The sequence below is a fragment of the Petaurus breviceps genome, unplaced genomic scaffold (assembly GCF_028583685.1).
Source record: "Petaurus breviceps papuanus isolate PSGF00001 unplaced genomic scaffold, PetGlider_PUasm1.0 90895, whole genome shotgun sequence".
NCBI classification, from domain to species: domain Eukaryota; kingdom Metazoa; phylum Chordata; class Mammalia; order Diprotodontia; family Petauridae; genus Petaurus; species Petaurus breviceps.
The window spans coordinates 33648301-33672232 of record NW_027187372.1 but is presented as its reverse complement, the minus strand read 5'-3'; the positions used below and the strand labels follow the sequence as shown (position 1 = coordinate 33672232).

The following is a 23932-nucleotide window of genomic DNA, read 5'->3' as shown; positions in this document are numbered from 1 at the left end:
TCTTGTTTTCCCCCTTATGTTCACCATACTCATAAGGGGGAAAACAAGAGATCTAGGTAATTAGCTTGTAAGAAATCCAAAGCATCAAATACATACTCACTGGACTGTCCTGAAAGAAATGCTAAGAATGAAAGTCTCAGTGAGCAGGAAGCCGGTCCGTAAGAGGAAAAGAGAGGTTAACTAACAGGAAGCCAAGACAGCTTCAACACGTTACTCGTCCTCCTGGGTTCCTAACACCTCTTCCAACCCAGGTCATCCACACACTCAATCCACATCACCAATGCTCCTGTTTTGGTAAGGAGGAATTTCTAGATTTTAAGTGTAAATTGAGGCCCAAGGAGATTGTGACTTTCCCACTATGATACCGCTGGACAAAGGTTGATACTTCACCAGAAACTGGGTGCTGTCTCCTTCTGACTCCGGACTCCTCCCTACCTGCGACCCCACCCCCACCCCGCAACCAGACAGCCAGGAAAGGGTCGGATAAGAAGGGGTTTGCTTCTTTAAGACGCTTTCACGGTCTCCGCACGGCCTTCAAGATTTCCCTTCCTTTTACACTCCCCATGTACCTTCAGGGTTGCCGGCATCTAAATATGCCCCGCCGCCTGCAATGCATCGGCACAAGGGCTCCCTGATTTATCATCCTCCAGGTTCTTAGCCTAATGCATCGACCGCCCCTCATCCCGCCCGGCCCCAGGCCCCATCCATCCTAGGCGCTGCGCAGCAACTCCTCACCTTGTGATCCCAGCCTAGGACCAGCGAGTCCCCCGGGAACCCAACCGCACCGCGGGCAGGGGCCGGGCATGCAAATCACATTCAAATCAACTGCCCGCTTAGCCCCGCCCACTCTGTGACCCCACCTCCCCTGCGCGCGCCTTCACCTGGAGCCTACAGTTGACCAATCTGGGCCCTCAGAGTCTCAGGGGGCTGTGCTCTTGCTGGAAGTGATGACGCCAACTCGGGGTAGGAGGAGGGGATGCCGAGAGGACGGATTATATGCCCTCAGGTTACCTAGCAAGGCGGACGATTGGCTACCCCGTTGCCGAGCAACCCGGGAGCTGGAGCTATTGAAAAGGCAAGAGTGTCTTTAAAATCTCGCGAGAACAGCAAGCCAGCCCACTCCTCAATGAAATAAATTAAACAGACGTCCTCTGAGGGTGTGGTCTGATATTAACTCTTTTATTCCAGTGTCCCAATGGAATTCAGTCATAAAAAGTTCCTACATGTTAAACTGTGGTTTTGGGAAAGAGCTTTGTTAAGACAAGATCAACATGAGCATGGGATGATCTTCATTTCCCTATGATGTCCTTGAAATGTTCCCTTCTGGGGCTGGAGTCTCCCATGGCCAGTCCCCCCAGCATCACAGAACCGGACACCCTGTCTCCAACACCCTACTTGATTTTCCATTTTCTATCTTCTCCACTGACTTTTGTCAGGGTCAGGCTTGCACACCAGACTGGCATTAAACCAACTGTACTTCTGCCTAACAAGAACTCAGAACCCTTAGCTTTCGGTTAGTATCAAGCTTTGGAAACTGAATAAGGTATTTCATCCAGGTAGGTCTCAAGAGTTGAGGAGACTGTATGTAGAAGGACGATCCATAATGCTACCAGGATATGTTTGTGAGCTTCAAGAAAACAGCTTATTGTTGTGTTTTGTAGGTATAGTCATTCTTTATAATATGTGGGATACACCCAATGTCAAATAGTATTCATGATAGGGCGGCTAGGTGGCAAAGTGAGTAGAGCACAAGCCCTGGATCACCTGGAGGACCTGAATGCAAATAGGCCTCAGACACTTAACACTTACTAGTCGTGTGACCTTGGGCAACTCAACCCCAATTGCCCTACCTTTCCCCCTCCAAAAATAAAAAAATATATAGTATTCATGATACACCCACTTTTAATTCAGAGATTTGCTGCTGTGGGGACCCCCATAGGTCCAAGGGAAAAGCTGTGGAATAGTTCTTAGAGTATTCTGTCTGGGTCCCTCCTTTACCCTCAAGACATTTCTCTTTTTATCATACTTATTTGTGTACCTCTTGTTTGCTCTTTCCCCTATTGTATCTTAATATCTAGGACAGAGACTGTGTAATTTTTCATTTTCCACATCCTTAGTGCCTGGTCTTTGCATCTAATACACATTTTAAAAACTCTTTTTTGAATGAAAGATCACTAGTAGCCATAGGAAGCACTGGACTTGTGAACAGAACACCTTGGTGAGAATCCTGGCTCTTCGATTTACTATTTGTTAACTGCCTGCTGTTCCTTACAGATCCTTTGAACTCTGTCCTGTGCCTGGAACACATTCTCTCCACTCTTTCACCCCTTTGTAATCTTTGTTTCCTTCAAAACACAGCTGAAGTGACACATCCCACATGACTTTCTTCATTATACCAACTGCTAGTGTCTCCTATCCAGTTACTATGTATTTATCCTATATGGACACTGTATTTCTGTGTGAATATGTCTCAACCCAACAGAATATAAAGTCACCGGGGGCAAGGACTGTTTCACTGTTGGTTTTGTGCCGACACAACCTAATTTCAGAACCTTGCATATAGTAGGAGCTTCTGGCTTGATTAAGGTAATTGATAATAAACAGCACAATGAATTTGATTTCTGGGAGATTAGGTTTTAAATTTTGCCTCCCAAATTTAGTAGTTATGTGACTATAGACAAGTTACTTTATCTCATTCTAACCCCATAACAATCCTGGGAGTTTGGTGCTATTTTTGTCCCCGTTTTGCAGATGAAGAAACAAAGCAGAGAGAAGCTAAGTGACTTGCGCAGGATCATGCAGTTTGAAAGTGTCTGAGACTGAACTGGAACTCAGGTCTTCCTAACTCCAGGTCCAGTGCACATTATTACTAACAGTATATATTATGTAACAATATATTTATATTACTATACATACTATATACTATGTACTATTTATAATATAAATCTATAATGTTATAAGATATTAATCTTATAAAACACATTGTAATATATAATAGATAAATTATATGGTATATAATAATAAATTGACATCATTAATAAATATGTAACATGTAATAGATATATTGTTCGATATTTATATGTACATAACATTTATATATATAAGTAAATATATTCATGTTTTATATTCATATAATACTTATATGTGGGTGATGTATAATATATAAGATAATTGTATATAGACTATTAATTTATGACATCACAGCATGATGATGATGATGAGGCTAGGTAGCATAGTGGATAGAATTCAAATTATATAATATATACTATATTAATTATAATAATATATATTAATATAATATATTATAAAATACATTATAATATGTACAATGTTAATATAATGTACATACTATAATATTACATATTATAATAAAATATTATTGTTATTTTATATCTTATCTTGCCTGATCCAAGGCAGTACCTTAGCAACTAGGCAATTCAGTGGATAGAATGCAAGGCTTGAAATCTGAAAGACCTGAGTTCAAACTCGGCCTCAAACACTTACTTGCTACTGACCTGGGCAAGTCACATAACCTCTGTAAAATGGAATTACGAGCCCCTACCTCTCAAGGCTGTTGTGACAATTTAATGATGATAATTGTAAAGCACTCAGCACAGTGCCTGGCACAAAGTAATCGAGTACACACACATATATATAGTATGCATGTATGTGTACATATATACATATATACACATACATATGCCATGGAGTTATTATAATGTGTGTAAAGCACTTTAAAAATAGAAAGTACTCTGTGTGACACTTTAAAAAATGTAAAGTGCCCCGTGTGAAAATTGTTATTATCGCTATCTGAAATGCGTGCTTTTGTTCTTTACAGGTTACACTTGGGCTTCCGGACCTCCCACGGGTTCCCTTTAGATGTGACAAATTACCTCGTGCTGTTTACTCTGCATTGAGGTTTAAAGAATCCTTTAGTCCACTTAAAGCGGGTGAGTCAGTGTTTGAGACAGCCAGCGGCCCCTAATGAAGGATCCTTAAGCCGCTCAGCCCTCCCTTTGTTCTCCGCCTGCAGATTCTTTTCGTTCCTGCTCACTAAGCATCAGATGTGGTTATGGTCCATTTCTGACCTCTTAGCAAGTGCGAAGGGGCATTCCAATCCATTGAGTGAGCGTGTTCTCCGGCCGCCGCACCTAGGCGATGCACTCCTTCGCCGCGGGCTGAGCACCGGGACACGTTCGGGGTTCCCGCTGTCATCCAGCCGGTAGAGCATCCTAGCAGGAAGTAGGGCTCCCCAGAGCGTGGGAGAAAAAAGGGTGTTGTCCCTTTAAGACTGTCCTATCTTCTAAGAGGGTTCTGACCTGGCCGGCGGAAGTCTCGCGAGCACATGCCCCTCAGGAGGGCGGGGAAAGGGGGCGTGGCGACTTCTCGCGATGTTTATCCCGGCGAGGGGCGACCATTTTAGTTTCCATCCGCCGGCTGGTTGCCCCGGCGGCGGCGTCTCCCTCCCTCCGGCGGTGTCCCAGGCAGGCCCCGGGAGGTGTCCGGCGGGCGGGCGGACGCGATGTGGCGGCTCCGCTGCAAGGCCAAGAACGGCACCCACATCCTGCAGGGCCTCTCGAGCCGGTCTCGCGTGCGGGAGCTCCAGGGCCAGATAGCCGCCGTCACCGGGATCGCCCCTGGAGGGCAGAGGATCCTTGTCGGCTTCCCCCCCGAGTGCCTGGACCTCAGCAATGGGGAGACCGTGCTGGGGGACCTGCCCATCCAATCGGGTAAGGACTCCGGGCTGCGGGGGGACCCCCGAAGGGGAGGAGGGAGAGAAGGGCCGGGGGTCGGCGTCCAGGTCCCGGCAGGAGCGCTCCCGAGGGCGGGCAGGGACGCGGAGACACCCCGGCCGCAGGCCCCGGGGCCGGCGTAGCCGGGGGAGCTCAAGACTCTCCTCCAGGACCCGCAGCTGCCCCTAGTGCGGTCCTGGAAGCCAGGGCCTGGGATGTGTTTGCCCCATTTGACAGGTGAGGAAACTGAGGGCAGAGCCAGGTGACCGGAGGACGCCGGGGCAGAGCTGAGCATCCCCTGCGGTCTGCCCACCTGAACGTGGGGGTTCCCCGGATCGCGTCTCATTCATTCTCCCTCCTTCTCCACACCTTTGTGGGTGTGAGGAGCTTTCTGCTGCACTCTTTTCCTTGGATGAGCATCTTCTCATGGGCCAGGTCCCAGAGTTTTCCCTCCCTTGGCCAGCTTGTGGCCCCATTCCCAGAAAAGTGGATATAGAGCTGGGGTGAAGGAGAAGGCTGGTGGGAGGGACTGTGCCGTTCTCTGCCCCCGATCTCCAAGTTCGAGTTCTTTTCTACCTCCGTACTTGCGGGTGCCGGGTTATTCTAAGATTACTTTTAACATTGTAGCTTCTTAAGCCCCTCTCAGTACCCTCTTCCGCTCTAACCTGTAGCAATTATCTCTGTTGACAACTGAAACTTGTAGAGCAACTTCTCTAATTAGCACCTTATCGCTGTGGTGTCAAAAACTCTAGCTACGTAAACAGTCAATAGCTTGCTTCTCGGCACGCCCCCTAGTGCCCCAGACTTAGAATTTTATATATTTTATTTTTTGCCTCTCCGGTTTTGTTTTCTTTATTTTAAATAAGTTGTAGGAAAACAGATTCTGAGTTAGAAGTGGCCTTAGAGGCTTCCTACTCCGATGCCTCATCAGGAGGTGACCCAGGGTTCTTAAAAGGTCTGCCAGCAAAGTACAGTTTCTTGACATGTTTTACCAGACTGAAAAGGCTTTGACTATTCCCCCCAGGAATAGACTACCTTTCTGTAGTTGTGAGGACCAGCCTAGCCGAATTGATCAGCTGGTTAGCTTCAGGCTGACAAGTTTTTTGGTTGCAGCAACTGCTTTTTTAGAATATCTCTTAAATTTCAGAGAAGTTGTAAACAACAATAATAATAACAGTAATGATAATAACTAAGACTTATTTAACGTTATGTGCCAGGCTCTTTAAGTGCTGTACAGTTATTATCTCATTTGATGATCACAACAATGTTAGGAGGTAGAGTATACTATTGTTACCCCCATTTTACAGGTGAAGAAACTGAGGCAAGCAGGGATTAACTGATTTGCCCAGGGTCAAACAACTAGGGGGTGACTTGATTTGAACTCAGATTTTCTTAATTCTATGCCAGATGCTCTATCAACTTCACCACCTGGTTGCCTCACACTAATGATGTTGTAGATCCTGTCAGAAGTTTTTGCTTTTGATCCTTTCTGGTATAATCCATAAATGGTTTAGAGGTGGAGCTAGATTCCCCTGGGTAAGTTGGGAGGAAATATGAATTAAAACAAACAGTAGAAACCTAAGGAAGATACAGAAAGGAATGAATACTTATTAGTCGCTTTTTACAAAATTGTTTTATCAGTAACATGCTTTAATTCCTGTTTTAATTTACAGATTGACTAGTCAGCCATATTTCATCTAAACATTCCTTTGCAGTTCTGGATGTGCTTTATTTTTAACAGGTGATACCCTGATCATCGAAGAGGACAAAACCAAGCATAAGACTTCATCTTCTGCACTTACAAAACATGGTGCTCATACTTCATTCAGGGAAGTTTTGCCTGTACTTACCAGAACAGCGGTCCCAGCAGATAATTCCTGCCTTTTCACCAGTGTGTACTATGTAGTAGAAGGGGGAGTTTTGGATCCAGCTTGTGCCCCTGAGATGCGGAATCTTATAGCAGAGATAGTAGCAAGTGATCCAGAATTCTACTGTGAGGCATTATTGGGAAAAACAAATCAAGAGTACTGTGACTGGATTAGAAGGGATGACACTTGGGGAGGAGCTATTGAGATATCCATTTTGTCAAAGTTTTATCAATGTGAAATTTGTGTAGTGGACACTCAGACAGTCAGAATTGATCGCTTTGGGGAAGACGCTGGTTACCCCAAAAGGGTACTACTAATTTATGATGGCATTCACTATGATCCACTTCAGCGAAACTTCCCTGACCCAGATAGCCCTCCTTTGACCATCTTTTCCTCCAATGATGACATTGTTCTTGCACAAGCATTGGAATTGGCAGATGAAGCTAGAAGAAAGAGGCAATTTACTGATGTCAACCGATTTACCCTGAGATGCATGGTGTGCCAAAAGGGGTTAACTGGACAAGCAGAAGCAAGGGAACATGCCAAGGAGACTGGCCATACCAACTTTGGAGAGGTGTGATCTATGCAGGGGGAGGCATTGTCTACTACCTCAGTCATCCAGAAGGCTCTGGGTTTTCCAATAAGCTCTCTATAAACCTAAAAGACAAAAGGACATAATGCTTGAAACACCCTTTTTACTTAAGACAATGAAGACACTAGAATTCCTTGTTAAGATTAAAATTAGTGTGCAAGTTTACAGATCTGTGTCTACAGTGGTGATACATGCTCTCTTCCTGCCAGGTGTGACAGTGAGTGGTGCCCTGACACTAGCCTGAAGAGAGTTACTCCTACAAGCTAGCGCTGAGCAGCATTAACTGATGGAAAAGTACACCCTGCACATTTGGGGGTAATGTGGAAGGCTTCATGTGACACCACTGCATATACACACAACAGTGTCTAGAGCAGCTTAGACCTGTGAATAACACGGAGTTTGAAAACATAAAACTAATTTCTAAATTATGACTCCAACTAAGGAGCAGTTCCTTCAGTGACGTGCAGGGTGGTCAACCTGATTTTATGCTGAAAGCTGGTAGACTTTTCATGCAGGTACTTTGCAAGGTATAAGTATATTACATAAGCTGTTTCTACAGGGATGGTAACTACTTCCCGAGTGTTATCTCAAAAATTGAATCTGACAGTGCCCTGTGTAAGATTTATACTATATAAATGTAGAATGTAGAGGATAAGGTGCCTAATTTCATAGCTATGGTGAAGGAACTGACCTCAGCTTTAAAAGACCAGTATCCTTGTTTTAACTTAATTTTTATTAGCTAATAACTTATTGGATAAGATTTTTAAATTAAGCATAGCTTTAAAAAACAAGTCTTTTAATTGAAGTTCCTTGAAATTTGAATACTCAAAACTTTGCAAAAGATGTTTGGTTTGGTTTTTATCTTGTGTGTGTTTAATTTCTTCTGCTTTTTATTCATACTATCTCTATCTTTTGAATTTTTTTTAAGCTGAAGTGACCTGGTAAAGTTTGGATTTTTAGTGTTATGACTATTTCTCGTTTAAGTAGTATTTGTTTTTCTCATGAAACAGACAGGCCTACAAATGTTGAATTGTCGCTAGCCTTATTACCACTAAAAAACAACGCCCTTAAGCCAGGTCTAGTTTCTTCAGAGTAGCATTTTAAAATTTCCATTTTGTTTCTCGTTTGCCCTTTGAACAATTTAGAGTGATGGTGACTAGATGGATTTGGAGGGGAAAGGAGATTGTTGGATTACCAAATCCTCCTCTTACTGAGCTGTCTCAGAGTTTTTCTTGATCTCCACATTAGTTGTGTACCCTTTTGCTTGTTGGACTAAATCAACTAGGCACCCTCTCAGAAACTGAGCTTGGATATAAGATCTCCTAGGTAAAGTTGTCTACTACCTCTTTCATAATTCTACTTATGATCAGGGATGTTTAATCAAAATGAATATAACAGTGTACAACCTCGTGAGAATTAATGTTTTTGAAGTTCTCGTCATGATAATCTCTATCTGTTTGGCTATAGTTAAGGGTCTGGTAAACTAATTGCATATTTTAACTGAAAGCACTTAAATGTCTCTTTAAGCACATTTTTTTGGGGTTGATCTTTTGAATTAGAGGATTACTTTTTGAGTTCTTGGGGTGAAAGTTTAAAGTTGACGTTGAAAACAATTCAGCAAACAGTTATTTAAGCGTCTAATATGTACCAGACACTGTATTAGGTACCCCTGTCCCAATAATGCTTACATTTTAGTGGAAAATTTAGGAAAAGTTAATTTTATTTGAGGAATAATTAACAGTGTGCTTGAAATTTTTTAAAAATTGAGTACCTTTTGTTTGTATAGCTCTTTTCAGGGTATAAGTTGCTCTTAAGATTAGCAAAAGTCTTAAAAGTGTTCTTTTTTTCCCATTTTACTGAGCCTTAACAACAAAAACAGCACTTGTGAATTATTGTAGTGTTTGTAAGTCATAGGCCACACAATTGAAAATGGTGTGAAAACTCCATCTGTTTTCTGGCTTGTGTTGTTGATTATTTATTCAATTTAGTTCTCTAAGAAACCTGATTAGAGTAATAAATGTTATAACCAAGCAATTTAGAATTGTATCATCAGCATTCATTTTTAGATTGAGGTTTCTTATACAACTGTGCATCACTTTTCTGTCAGAAAACTTATTTTTTACTTTCTGGTGATATCAGATGTCAGGCCTAATGCATTTGTCTCAAGACCTTTTAGATTTACACTGAGACAAGTTGATGCTTTCTGCCGTAGTATAAATTTCAGTCACTCTGAATTTTGATCCTGTATTGAATGAACAGTAGATTATTTTGACAAAATGAAAAGCAAAAGAACTCTTTGCTGATGTTGCACAAAAATTAAATTCAAGGGGTTTTGTTTACATGTTAAGTTATTACTTTTTTCATACCACATGTCAAATATTTATTCAGGGAACTTTATTTTCATATTTTAAACTTTTAAATCTTCTGTTTAGGCTATCTAATCATATAAATTGGAAGCTGATACTGAGAATTGTTAGGGTTTTCATTGTTAATCATTTGCCAAAATTTAATCCTATTGTGATTTAAGTAGCATCCTATACCTAGAAAATTCATCCCACATCTATTAATATGCATTTAAATCCCTAAATTTTTGTTTTAAAATCAAGCTTGTAAGGTATTCTAAATTTAAGATTTTGTGAGTATGCTGATACTTGACTAAATTGACCTCTTAGTCTGAATAAACTTGAGTGTTGTAAAACTTTGAAAATCTTCTGATTTAGCTACTTCAAAGGAATTTAGAAGAAACTTTGTTCTGTTCTGTTTGCACTTGAACTTAACAGGGATTGTCCCATTCATTCAATTTCCAGATTGAATTAGAAGGCCTTTAGCTGTAGAAGCTAGGTGGGAATAACTACTCCCATTTACTTTGCTTTTGAATCCAGTGATTAGCTACAGTGCTGCCTACATGGAATAATTAACCACTGATGTTAATCTTTCATTCTCACAATTTTGTGATGGATTATCTAAAGATAATAATTAGTAATAACATTACTAGTAATAACCCCTGTTAGTTACTAGTTGATTCCTTGAGAACCTGATTTCCAGCCTTTGCCCTTGATCTGAATTTTCTTCCTCACTGTAGAATTGGAATTATTGGAAGGATAGCCTTGAAATGTCAACTAATGCTGCCTTGATTTAGAATTTTCTTTTCAGTGATTCCAGCTTGGCAGCTCTGGTGAAAATCAGTATAGCTGTATATTTCTTATTTTATAGGAGCCCAAACCCCAGCAATAGGCAGTCACCCTGCCCCTTTTCTAGGGAGTAACATTACTTTCTCTCAAAGGATCATAGAATTTAATGTTCTAAGGGAAACTTAGAGATCATTTAGTCCAACTCCCTCATATTACAGATGAGGGTTAAAGGGTATTTTTTGAGGTCCCAGGTAGCAAGTGATAGTTGGGTTCAAACCTAAATCTTAATTCCAAATTCAGTGTTCTTTCCACTACAACCCACCTGTCTCACTTTGTATGCCTTCAGTATTTCCATGTATAGCTCACTGTGCTAACTGTCCTCCATGTTTTATAGAGCCTGGAATATGGGTATTTGACATGGCTAGCATGTTTATTTCAAAGTTTTCCTTAAATTTATTGCATGGCTGCACTAAACCTTTTTTTTCCCTTAAATCCTTCTAATTAATTATAATGGGAAAGGTGCAGGTTGAAGTGAGATGAGAATTTTTATAACTATAATCATGTGGCCTTCATGAGCAACTTTCATATATTGAGAATCACACCTGGTAATTATTTACAGCACTTTAAAACTTGTGAAACAAAGTTTACGTGTTATATAGCACTCTCCAAGATCCTTATTAAAACCAATAAATGTATGTGTTGAGCTGCCAATAATTAGCTCTTTTCTTCTACCAATATGTATTGTATTTCAGTAATACAATATTTTATTATTGTGTTAACATTCCATTTCAGTTGCTATTAGGAGCATGCTGTTCCCTAGAATTCAAAATGTTTCTTAATACACTACTATAATGTGATTGTTCATGTATATTTTTACAATACAGTATTCAAGTTTATTCTTACATTGCAGACAGCTGAGGCACTGTTCTGAAAAGAATAGATTATTAAAATCTTTATTCTTTTTTAAAGCTAAGTAAAAAAGGTCTTGTGGGAGGGAGCTGGGGGGGATTCAGAAATTAATAAACTTGAAAGTTTCATTTTATTTATAGACATTGTCTTTTAATACCTATAAATAAAAGTGAAACAAATACTCATTTGAATAAGCTATGAAATCTTGACTAAGGTTTTGAATAAATTTGGGTATTGAAATTAATTTAAAAATAGGGGACAGGATAGGACAGGATATGCTGAATTATCTATTTAATTGCTGCAAATAGTACTTTGGCAATAATTTTTAAGCATCCAGTTTACAAAGTATGAAGAACTTTTGATTGTTGAAGGGGATTTGGGGGGTTTTTAGCTGTCAAGATTTTCTTTTTTGTCTAGACCTTTGATTTCATCACTGTAAGGAATTGCCTTTCTTTGCCAATGAATCTATAATTTATAGTCTTAAAACATTGCCTGGGAGCCCTTAGGAAGTTTAATGACTTGTCCAAGGCCACACAGTATATATATCAGGAAAGAATTAAACTCAGGTCCTCCTGACTCAGAGGACTGCTGTCTGTCCCTTACACACCAATTTTAGTATGTTAAATGATAACACATTTGTTGAAAAAAATTTTCCCCCTCTTAATAAACAAGGTTGAGCTGTTTTTGTTTACCTAATCATCAGCATTTAATTTGAAAAATATTGCATTGATTGTAATTTTGCATGGGTGCTAATTAAGGTCTTCAGTTAGTGTGAATTTAAAGATTATCTTATTCTTAAAAAGGGGTCAGTAAAGAAAGAGAAGTATGATTGCTATCAAAACAAAAGAAAATCTGATCTGGAATGGATGAATTTGTAATACTCACTGAATAATGCTTTTCAGAAAGATAAGTATTTTAGGCCATCAGGAGAGCAATAACTTTTGTGTTGTACCACCCATCTCTTTCAGTGGTTGGTTTCTGAGTAAGGTCCATAATGTGGAAAAAATTTCAATTAAAGCATAAAGTTACATTTAAGTGTTTATTATGATGACTTTTTATGTTTCTGCCCTTTTTCAAAAGGCAAAATTGTACCAAGTGTAGATTAAAGAGTGGTGAAGACATATAGTTGGATGATAGGAATAATAGACTATAGCTTCCAATACTAAGTTAAATTTAAGGAAATCTTAGGACATAGGATTTCTATTAATGTTATATGAAAACTTTACAATGGGTACAACATATGTATTTTGAGCTCCATAAAGGTCCAGGTAGCCCAATTCTTGTTAATTTTCCAGTTTACCTCTGTGTCATATAATCTATTACAGAAAATTCCATATATTTAGCAAAATCATAATGGTGACTTTGGAGGAAGGGGAGAGGTAATTTTTCTAGTAACTTAATTCAGTTTTGACTCTTGTTAGGAAGTATACTTAGGAAACAGTATTTACCAAAAGGAAATTGTAGTCAAGTATGTAAATTTCCTGTTTTATAGCTTTCAGATTAGAGCAGGTAGGAAAGGTTTAGGAAATAAAGTGAATGGAATTGGTTAGGAAAGACTGCCACATGCCACTGCTGTAGAACATGACTTAAAAGGACAGTAGAAAAATTTAAGCCAGGAGTCAATTTTGTATACTTTAACTTTCTTAAATTAAAAGTTCTTTCCTTTGGAAGACTAATAATTTTGCCTCTTGTTTTGACTTGGCTAATTCAGGTTGTTTTCCCCCACAAAGATCTTTAATATGCTGCTACCAGGAAAATGTCTTGTATCATCCATCATATAACCTTTATGTAACTTTGTTGCCAAGATGCTTTGATTTTATTTATAAAGTTGTATGATTTTAAATAACTGAAAGCTGTATGTATGTATGTATGTAGTGACTTGTTATGAAAGAATAAATTAAACAATCTGAATCAGTGTTTGTCAATGTACTTTTTTTTTTTTGCTACCAATCTGCTGCTGCACCCACACCCAGCAGTCTGTTCTGTTTTTATCAAAAGTCAATGGACCACAGCTTTGGCCTATGAACTTTATCCTACCAAAATTTACTTGCCAGGTGAAATCTTAATGACAATTTTCCTGAAATCTTTCTCTTTTATCTAACACTTGATGGCATTTTGACACTTCCAGTCTCTTCTAATGTCTTGTTGTCTTCTGAAAGTGACCATGGTGGGATGGGAGACTGCTTGTTTCTCTAAAACACATAATGGGCTGACATGTCATGAAAGCATAGAGACACGCATCAGTCTATAGACAAAAACATTTGGTTGTCGCATGGGATGATGGTCAATTAGTTTTATACTGGGTCTGAACAATAGACTTAAATTAGATGTGCCAGCTTGGGGAATGCTATTTATTTGGAATAGAACTGCTATTTATCAGGAACTGGCCCACCTTAGTGATTCTCATATTTTCAGGTGGTAGATTAACCCACTCTTCCCTAAACTGGTAGTAATAAAATTGTCATAAGGATAGGGAATAGGACATAGACCTGTGATTCCCAAAGCCATGTAGGCAAATAGAATTGATAGGAACCTTAATAAAAAGTGAACATTCAATCTTTGGAATTTGTAATAATGAAGGAGAAGAAAGCCTCTCTCTAGTTTGAAATAAACCTCAGATTTGGGGATACTCTACTTCAAAGAGTTCAGAGCAAGTATAGATAGAATTCCAGGTACTAAAATCATTTAAGTGAATCCAGCCTAGGAAGAATGGGAAGCTCTCATGAGTGAAATTCTAAAGATATAAAAGGAAACAATTTTGATGAGAATGAATAGAGGTGACTGCCCAGTAGATTCACATGTAAACTCTTGGTTGCAAAAATAATTCCTCAACTTTTATTTTGAAAAGACATGGATAGATGATGTAAGCAAAGACAGCCAGCAGGATGTTTACAAGAACATGGCACAGTAAATATAGTGAGTGTGAAGAATGCCACAGCTCAGAATAAGCTGAGGTTGGCAATGAATGAAAAAGGCCAATGTGATTTTATGCTATGTTATGTAAGAGCATTGTCATCCAAAACTAGGAATGTAATAGTCTTGCTCTACCTTACTCTTGTCAGACTATGTCTAGACTTTTAGAATATTGTATTTCACTTGGGGCCATATGTGTAAAACTAGAGAGGATTCAGAGGACAGTGACCCTGATGGTGAGGGCACTGGAGAAGATTTTTTTCAGGAAACAGGGAATATGGAACCTGGAGAAGAAATAATTCAGTGCAGCATTTTATGTATCTTTAAGCATTTAAATGTCCATTATAGGGGCATCTAGGTGGTGCAGTGAATAGAGCACCAGCCCTGGAGTCAGGAGGACCTGAGTTAAAATCCGACCTCAAATACTTAACACAAAACTAGATATGTGACCTTGGACAAGTCACTTAACCCTAATTCCCCTACCTTTCCCCCTCCAAAAAAAATGTCCATTACATATAAGAAGTAAGATTTGTTTTACTAGATCCCAGAGAGCAGAACTAAAAGTATCTAGTAGGTACTGAAAAGAGGCATATTTTGGCTTGATTATAAGGAAAAATTTCTTAACAGAGCTATCTAAATATTGAAGGAAACTCCTGTCTCAGAAGTTAATGGGGGAACCCATTAACTTCTGAGACAGGAGTTTCCTTCAATATTTTACTACAGTTAAGATAACCCTTTGTTGGCCATGTTGTAGAGGGGAGTCTTACTCAGGTACAGGCTCTATCAGATGGCCTCTGAGGTCTCTGAACCCTAAGACTTCTACATCTACTCCATTGCAAATAGCAGCTTTCCCTAACCTACTCTTGTATTGCCTCTCCTTCTTTCAGTGTATGACCTTACTTTCTGTCACTAACCTGTGAGACCCTGGATAAGTAATTCTGCTTTCCTGAACCTCACTTTTCACATTTGTAAAATGAAGGTGCTAGGTTAAATGATATTTGAAGTCTTTTCTGGCCCTTTCCTCACCCGTAATTACTTTGTCCAGTCTGATCTGGGAGGAGAGACATTAGATTTGTTCCTTAAGAAAACAAAAGATGAATGGATGCTTTATCCAAACCAAAAGGAAGGTTGGGTTATTTCATAAACATCCACTGAGACCTAGGTTTTTTAAAAATCATACCAAATCGATTGATGATTTGAGTAAAAGAAACACTAAGAACTTCTGGAATTTCTTATCAAATGGACTACAGCAATTTATCCAACATATCATTCCTTATGACTAATATGATTTACTCAAGAACAGTTGTTAAACATTATGAAAACAATTATATTAAAAACAAAAACATCCAAATCCATGATTATCTCAATACATGAAGAAAAAGACTTTTGACAAGATAACAGCAATTGCTTACAAAAAGTAGAGCTATAGAGCGATCTTTTTAACACCACAAAAGTGTTCAAAAATCAAAAGTAAGCATATTCCAGATAGGGATATACTAGAAGCTTTCCCAATCAACATAGGAGTAAATCAAGAATGCCCACTCTCTCTGCTAGTATTTTATATAATTCTACAAATGCTAACAATAGCAATAAAACAAAAGAAGGATGTTAAAAGTAGAAGGGCAGAGGAGATGAAACTATCCATTGTTAACTGGTTGGCTTATTTAGAAAATCCTAGGCAATTAGCAAAAAAAACTAGACAATAGCTTCAGCAAACTCGAAGGCTACAAAATAAACCCACAAAATCAATATTTCTCTATAATAACAACAAAACCCAAAAGGAAATAATAAAAAAGGAAATGTTAATCAAGATAACTACAAAATATATGAAATATTTTGGAATGAGTCAACCGAAGCATATTCAATACCTGTATAGATTCAATTATAAGATAATCCTTAAAGAAGCGATTTGTTGTTGGGTCACTTCTGACTCATCATGGCCCATTTGGGGTTTTCTTGGTAAAAATATTGGAGTGGTTTGCCATTTTTTCCTCCAACTCAATTTACAGATGAGGAACTGAGGCAAACAGGGTTAAGTGACTTGCTCCAGGTTCCTTAGTTAGTAAGTGTCTAAAGTCTGATTTGAATTCAGGAAGATGAATTTTCTTGACTCTAGGCCACTGAGCCACTTAGCTGCCCCTAAAGAAGCAAAGGCTCACTTTAGCAGTTGGAGGAGTATTCAAAGCCCATGTCAGGAATACCAATATAATAAAAATGACTTCTTTCAAAGTTATAGCTTTATGTGATACCTGTCAAATTACCACAGGGATACCTTATAGAACTTGTTAAAATCATAACAAAGTTCACTTTTTTTTTTTTAAAACCTACACTATCAAAAATCTTTTTTTTTTAAAGTAGCAATGAAAGGGGAGCAGCATTTCCAGATCACAAACCATATTATAAAGCACCAATCATCAAGACTATTTAGTACTGGTTAAAAAAATCGAAAAGTTGATAAATAATAGAAGAGACTATCAGATAAAGGAGAATGAGAAATTCAATAACCCAGTGTTCAAGAAAGTTGAAAACATAAATTATTTAGGAAGGTACTCCCTATTTGATAAGCATTGCTGGGAAGAGTGTAAAGTAGTCCAGAAGAAATTAAACTTAGGCCAACACTTTATAGCATATTCCATAATAAATTCAAAATGAATATATGACCAGATATTAAAGATCATACCATAAAAAAGAAACAGATTATGTACCTTTTTCATCTACAAATAGGAAGTGAATTCTTTATTTTTGTAAGTTTTTTTAGTTTATTTTGAACTTAAATACAAAATAAAAGAAAAAAACATGTACATAGTAGAACATAAGGGAGGATTCAATATAAAACAATAAATTTTCATTTCATGAAAACCCACATAATAAATACTACACATTGTTTTGAAAGCTATCCAGTTTTTCTTTGATTCCTTATAGGTTTTCTTTTGTTCTCTGCTGTGCTTTTTTTACTTTATATTTCTACCCTCGTTCCTCCTCTTCCCAGAGAAGGCTACAGTTAGTGTGGATATAAATATAAATATAGATAGATACAGATACCTATAAACAGACATATATATATACCCATGCACATATATACTTATATACATATATGTAAGTCCATACTATTTTTATTTTCACTTATCTGTTTCTCAGAAACAGATGTCTGAGAATTTCCATGTTTTTTCTAAACCAATCAGCTCATTTCCTATACCACAGCAATATTACAACCCAATCGCATTTTATCTGAGAAATTGTCTCTGAAAGTTCTTTCCCCCAATTTTCTACATTCCTTCAATTCTTGGCTGCATAGGTTTTATTTATACAACAAAATTTTAATTTAAAATAATCAGAATTATCCATTTTACACTTCAACAATGCTCTAAACTTGTAATATGGTTTAAAGTCTGATACTACCGAATCTGGGTCCTTTATGTATCCTTTCCCCCCTGGTTTCTTTGAAGTTCCTGACCTTTTGTTCTTCCAAATGAACTTTGTTATTATTTTTTCCTAACTCAGTAAGATATTTTAAAAAGTAGTTTAATTGGGATGGCATTACATAAATAGCTTAGTTAGAAAAAGTTGTAATGGGAAATGAATTCTTTAAAAAATTGTAAATTAATTTTTTAAATTAAACATTCATTTTTTTCTTCTTTTCATTTTCCCTTTGTAATGGAATATATATTTGTAAGATCTTCCCTGCCCCTAGGCTAAAGTGCACCTGGAGCCTGGGGTGGGAGGCTTGTTTTTCAGTAGATACTTCTTGATTGGCCAGTGAGTCAATAAGGTTGTTATATTCTCTGAGCCAGGAGAAGGCTATATAAGGCCTGATGTGTAGCTTTGTTTTGGGGCTCACTTTGAGAAGTGTTCTGTGATTTGATATGGATTCTGGGAAGCCGTTGTCCTGAGCCCCCTGGCTTTGAAAAACCCAGATGTTGAAACCCAGATGTTGATTGAGTATGGATGTAATGGCTGGACAGTTTGGAACTTGATCTGTTTCTGTCTTGATAATTCTGCCTGTATACTTTGAAGTTCGGGGTGCTGACCTTTTTCCCCTGAACAAGGTAAACGATATATGGTCTGACTGATTAAAGTAAGCTTGTTAACCATTTTGAGTTGCTTTCCTTTATCAAAGCAGATCCAAGAACCTGTGGTGGCAGCAACCCTGAGGACGCTTAGGGTGCTTGCTGCTACATCCTTCTCCCCTTGGAAAAACAAAACACAAGAACAAAATCCTTGTAATAAATATACATAGTCAAGGAAAGCAAATTATCATATTGGCCATGTCCAAAAATGTGTATTTCATTCTAAATCTTGAATTCATCTTTTTTCTGTCAGGAGGTGGGTAGCATCCTTCATTCTGGGTCCTCTGATCATAGCTGATCATTGCATTGATCAGAGTTCTTAAGCCTTCCAAAGTTGTTTGTTTTAATAATGTTGTTGTGAAAGTATAAGACATTCTCCTGGTTGTGCTAATTTCATATTACCTAAGTTCATACAAGTCTCCTGGGTTTTTCTGAAACCATCCTCATTATTGTTTCTCATACTTTAAAGTATTTCATTACATTTCTCTACCCAAATTCATTTTCATTCTCCAAACAATAGGCAGCCCCTTGGTTTCTAGTTCTTTGCCATGTCCAAAAGGGAAAAAAAGACTGCCATAAACACTTTTTGAGCATGTAGAACCTTTCCTCATTCTTTGATTTCTTTAGGTTAAAGGCCTAGAAGTGGTGGTATTCCTGGGCCAACGAATATGGTTTAATAACTTTGGAGGAACCATTCCAAATTGCTTTCCAGAGTTGCTTAGATCATTTCACAGCTTCACTCACAGTGCATTCATGTGTCTCTTTTCCTTCGATTCTTCCAACATTTGTCATTTTTCCTTTTTTTCAGTTTTGCCAATATGATGAGTGTGGGGTATAGGAGATAATTTTTTTAAACCAAACAACAGGTAAGGTCAATTACAAAAGGTATAATAGATCATCTTGATTGCATAAAATTGAAAGGCATTTACACGAACTAAATTAACACAAGGAGGATAAAAGAGGAAAGTGACCAACTGAGAAAAAAATCTTTGTATCATATTTCTCAGATAAAGATTTAATATCTAAGAGATATTGACAACTAACAGAAATATATTAGGCCAAAAGCCATTCCCCAATAAATAAATGGTCAAAGCATATGAGCATATGGTTCTTGCATACTATTAAAAATTATACAACAAAGTACTCAAATCACTATTAATAAGAACTTTCAACTATTTAGTTTTGCCTGCAGTGGACTGGACAGAGATTATGGAGGATACAGTCTTTGCAACCTTTTAAAACAACAAAATAAAATTGAGTTTTACCTGAAATGGCTAGTTGACTTCACCTTACATTATAAACACAAAGATTTAGAAAAATCCTTTGATTTGACCAGAAGTAATGATAGGTGACTGTAGTGAGAGTGTTTCTTACAGGAAGCTTTCTGGGGCTCACTGTGAAGTGATTATCCTTAAACTTATTTTTTGGTACCACTAGGGACGTGACCCAAGAATCTCTAAGCTCTCACTACCACCAGGAACTACTTGATTAATAAGCCAGTTCAGAAGCCTTTTGCTGAGCAAGCAATTTAATAGAATCATAAATCACAGGATCAGAAATAGAGTTAGGTAGGACTGTAAGAGGTCACATAGACCAACACCCTCATTTTACACATATGGAAACTGAGATTGTAGGTTCATTAAGTGACATCCAAGGTCACATAGTTTTTAAACAGCAAAAAGATTTGAACCCAGATCCATATATGTGTGTATGTATATACATAGACATATAATATATGTGTGTATGTGTAAATGTATACAGATATATACATATATAATTTGTGTATGTGTATTATGTATACACACACTTCCCCCCTCAATCACCAAAGGGAACAAATCTAATGTCTCTTTTCCTGTTTTAAAACCAATATAGCCGTAAAGAATTGTTATATGGAAATAGACTTATTCTGGAAGTTGCAAGGAGGCAAATTTCAGCAAAACAAAGAATTTTCTGATAAATAAAACTACCAACCATGAAATAGACAATCTCTCTTGTGAGGTAGAGGACTGTAAGGACTGAAGCATAGGATCAATGACAAAATGTGATGACTATTCTAGAACAGATTTCTGCCTTAGTGAGAAGGCATACTGGTTCTCTATGATCTTTCCCAATATGGTTTTATTATTTGAAATTGAACAGACACGATTTGCAAATTTTCTGACTAGTTGGACATGCTTCTATAGTTACCAGACAACTATGTGTCTCAGCTATGTGAACCTTCTAAGTAGGGATTGTGTTCAGAAATTTTGTATCAATGTGGCCTCGACTACACTGGCATTACAAGGCACATAAAAATATTATTGTTACAAATTTAGAGCTAGGAAGAACTTTAAAGGTCAGATAGGCCAGTGCCCTCATTTTACTTATGAGGAAACTAACTCCAGAGCCAATTCGGTTTCTATCACACTATGATTCCCTCCTCCTACTAGGAGTTAGGGAAGAGGTTCCAAACAGGGTTCAAGTATACCTAGGTATGGCCCAGATTAATTGCTAAGCAAAGAGTATTCATTTTAGTGCTTCTCTTATGTGTCATTGTAGCCTCCTCTTCCAAGGATACTGTAGCACTGTTACCAAGTGAAATATGGAGTTTAAATTTATGCAATGAGGAAGGTATATTTTTTTTCAAAAAGGAAAATACCTTGCCTATAAATTTGGAAGTGTCAAAGTAATTTGATACTGTCAAAAATATTAGCTGGATTGCCGAAATGTTTCTCTTTTGTAAAATAAAGGATACCTTAAAAGAAAGGCAACTTTTACAACTTTTCTGGATAAAGTCTGAAGTGTTTCCTTTCTCAGTGCTTCTTGGGCCACTTGAGATAGTTGGATTCTCTAATAAACTACAGAGGTATATGAAATGTTAATTGATTGTGAGTAAGGGAGGGGTATTTCCATGGTGTTTTGAGGATAACATATGGCACTTTGGTTCAAGTATTAGATATGGTAAGAATTTAGCAATTTGTTGTTCTTATGGAGGAGAGGAAGGAACTTCTAAGCGTTAATATGTCAATATGTCTACAAGTCAATATTAATTACTTACTACCTGCCAGACACTGCTAAAGTGCCAGAAATACAATGAAAGGCAAAAACAAAACAAAACTAGTCCCTGCTCTCAAGGAACTCAATCTAGGAGAGGTGACAATATGTACAACTATGTACAGACCAAGATATATACAGAATAATTTGCACATAACCTCAAAGGGAAGGCATTCTTGTAGAAAGAAGGATTTTAGCTGAGACTTGAAAAAAGTCAGGCAAGTTAAGAGTCTGGCATGAAGAGGAAAAGAGTTTCAGTCATTGGGTTAACCAGTAAGAAGGGAGATATATAAGAGACGAAGTATTTTGTGTACTCCAAAAGAAACTAAAACTGTCATTTGTGTCAACCAATGATGAGTCACCAAAAGGTGAATGGGGGTCGCAGCAATGAAAACGACAAGAGAGAGATATAGCCAGCTTTCTAAGTGCTCCAAGAAGAGTTGGATGACAACCCTCAAATATGGACTGTATTTTCTGACATAGTTTGTGAGTGTGTATTTAGAGGATGGTATTAGGAATGTCTTGATCATCATGGAGTAGATATCAGTACTATATATATCAATATATGAGACTGGAGGTAACGTGTAAGGGAACTGGTCCAGCAAATAAGCATAGGCTGAAAATATATTTCACATTAAGGAGTCATCATACAGGAGTTAAAATACAAAAGGATCCCCCACCCCCCAAATTTTATCTTTCCACAAAAATATCATCAATGGTACATCATTACTCCCTCCCTCCCTCCCTCCCTCCCTCCCTCCCTTCCTTCCTTCCTTCCTTCCTTCCTTCCTTCCTTCCTTCCTTCCTTCCTTCCTTCCTTCCTTCCTTCCTTCCTTCCTTCCTTCCTTCCTTCCTTTTTTCTTATATTTGGAAGGGATTAATAGTTCCTCCCTTGAGGAACATCATCTCAAGGGTCACCAGTATAGCATTCAAACTATTGTCTTTAATTATATCTATTGTCTTTAATTCTCAAACCATGATCATCCTTTTCTGGTTATAAATTATAGTTAATGTGTTTCTGTGACACTTTTAACATATATAGCAAAATTGTAACATGCAACAGCCTGCTTACATCAACTTTCCTTTTTCTATTTTTTTTTGTTTGTTGTTACTGTTGGGTTTGACTCTTCATGACCCCATTTGGGATTTTCTTGGCAAAGATAGAGTAGTTTGCCATTCCCTTCTCTGGTGGATTAAGGAAAACAGATTTAGTGACTTGCCCAGGGTCACACAGCTTTGTCTGAGGCTGAATCTGAACTCAGGTCTTCTTGACTCCAGGTCCAGTTCTATCCAATGCACTACCTGGCTACCCCCCATTGCTTTTTAATATATTTCTTAATTTAAATCTTCTGAGGCCTTGCTTTTCCATCATTCATTATCATATAAGATTGCCAAAAGAATAATAATATTAAGTAGATGGGGGTCTTACAATATTGCCACCATAGTTTTCATTTTTAATAGATAATATTATAATGGGAATATTTCATGTTTCTATATGTTGTAAAAAAAATTAGCAAGCCAATCTAGTTGACAAAATGGGGGGAAAGAATGAAAAATCTAGGTCACTAGATGGAGCCATAATGTTATTTTTAACATGTTACCAGATATTAGGGAACAAAAGCCTTGATCTATTCTTTGAGATTACCTTCCTTCTCAATACGTAGGAACCTCCTATCAACCTTCTCAGTTAATGCTTAACTCAATTCATTATTCAGCAAGTGTTGCTTGTTGTACACACCCCAATGAAGCTACGTCTGCTTTAGCTCTGAGGGTGTTACAATCTTTAAAGGGTTTCAGTGAGTGACTGGGTTAGAGATGCCCTTCCTGTTTTGTTGGTATTATGACATCACAGTTCCTATGTCTTAGGAATACTCATCAGGAAGGAAGATCTCAAATGCTCAGTGAGCTTTATTATCCAGATACTTCTGAAAGCACGTACATGCATCACCCAGGGCTCCTCCCTGTACCCATCCACCCTATTTCCTTTAGCCACATCACTGACCATTCACCACACAGAATGGAGCTGAAACTCATTTCTCAAGACTAGATGTAGGATAAACATGATTCTTGTGGCTACAATGAAGTCTAGTAGTTGTTTCTGGATTCTGTTGGTTTCTATTCACCTATAATCCCTAAAATATACTGGTCTGAGTTTCTCATTCCCTCCTTCTGACTTTCCAGTGCTGACACCTAACTTCAACATGTTATGTCTACTGATCACTCACTTTTATATAGCCCTTTAAGGTTTGCAAAGATCCTTACAACAGCCCTATGTTGTAGGTAGTGAAGGTAGTATCATTATTCCTGTTTTTTATGTATGGAACTTGAGAAACTGAGAGATTAAGTGACTTTTCCATGGTCAAACATTTAATATCTGAGGCAGGATTCAAACCCAGGTTTCTTGATTCCAAGTCTAGTACCTAACCCACTATACCAATGGCTTCAAATTCTAGTATCCCTTCCTGTCACATGTGGACTTAGAAAACCACAAATTAACATTACCTATGTTGTATTATATTTTTATTTGTTTTGCTAAATATTTCCCAATTGCATTTTAGTTTAGTTTGAGCCATACGAGTTTTTTTAGGCTGTATGAGTCCTACTGACTTCAAATATGACACCTCTGCACACCATGTTTTCTCTTAATGATCAGTGATTTGATTGATATGTATATTCTCTCCACTAA

At 37.9% G+C, this 23932-nt stretch overlaps 2 protein-coding genes across 3 annotated transcripts in view; one reads left to right on the top strand and one right to left on the bottom strand.

Moving 5' to 3' along the window:
* The window catches only part of PFKFB2 (6-phosphofructo-2-kinase/fructose-2,6-biphosphatase 2), a 39689-nt gene extending 35387 nt beyond the window's left edge, over positions 1 to 4302 (bottom strand). For both annotated transcript variants that reach the window (XM_069074737.1, XM_069074738.1), the window contains exons 1-2: positions 3894 to 4302; positions 882 to 1064 (exon numbers count right to left, since the gene is read on the bottom strand). The gene's annotated coding sequence lies outside the window, so the exon portion shown is untranslated. The remainder of the gene's footprint in view (positions 1 to 881; positions 1065 to 3893) is intronic.
* Positions 4303 to 4376: 74 nt separating this feature from the next.
* On the top strand, positions 4377 to 13144 carry YOD1 (YOD1 deubiquitinase). The gene is given in 3 exon segments (XM_069074739.1): positions 4377 to 4518; positions 4521 to 4730; positions 6475 to 13144. Coding segments are annotated over 3 exon segments (1044 nt in total). The 5' UTR covers positions 4377 to 4391; the 3' UTR covers positions 7182 to 13144.
* The last annotated feature ends 10788 nt before the right edge of the window (positions 13145 to 23932 follow it).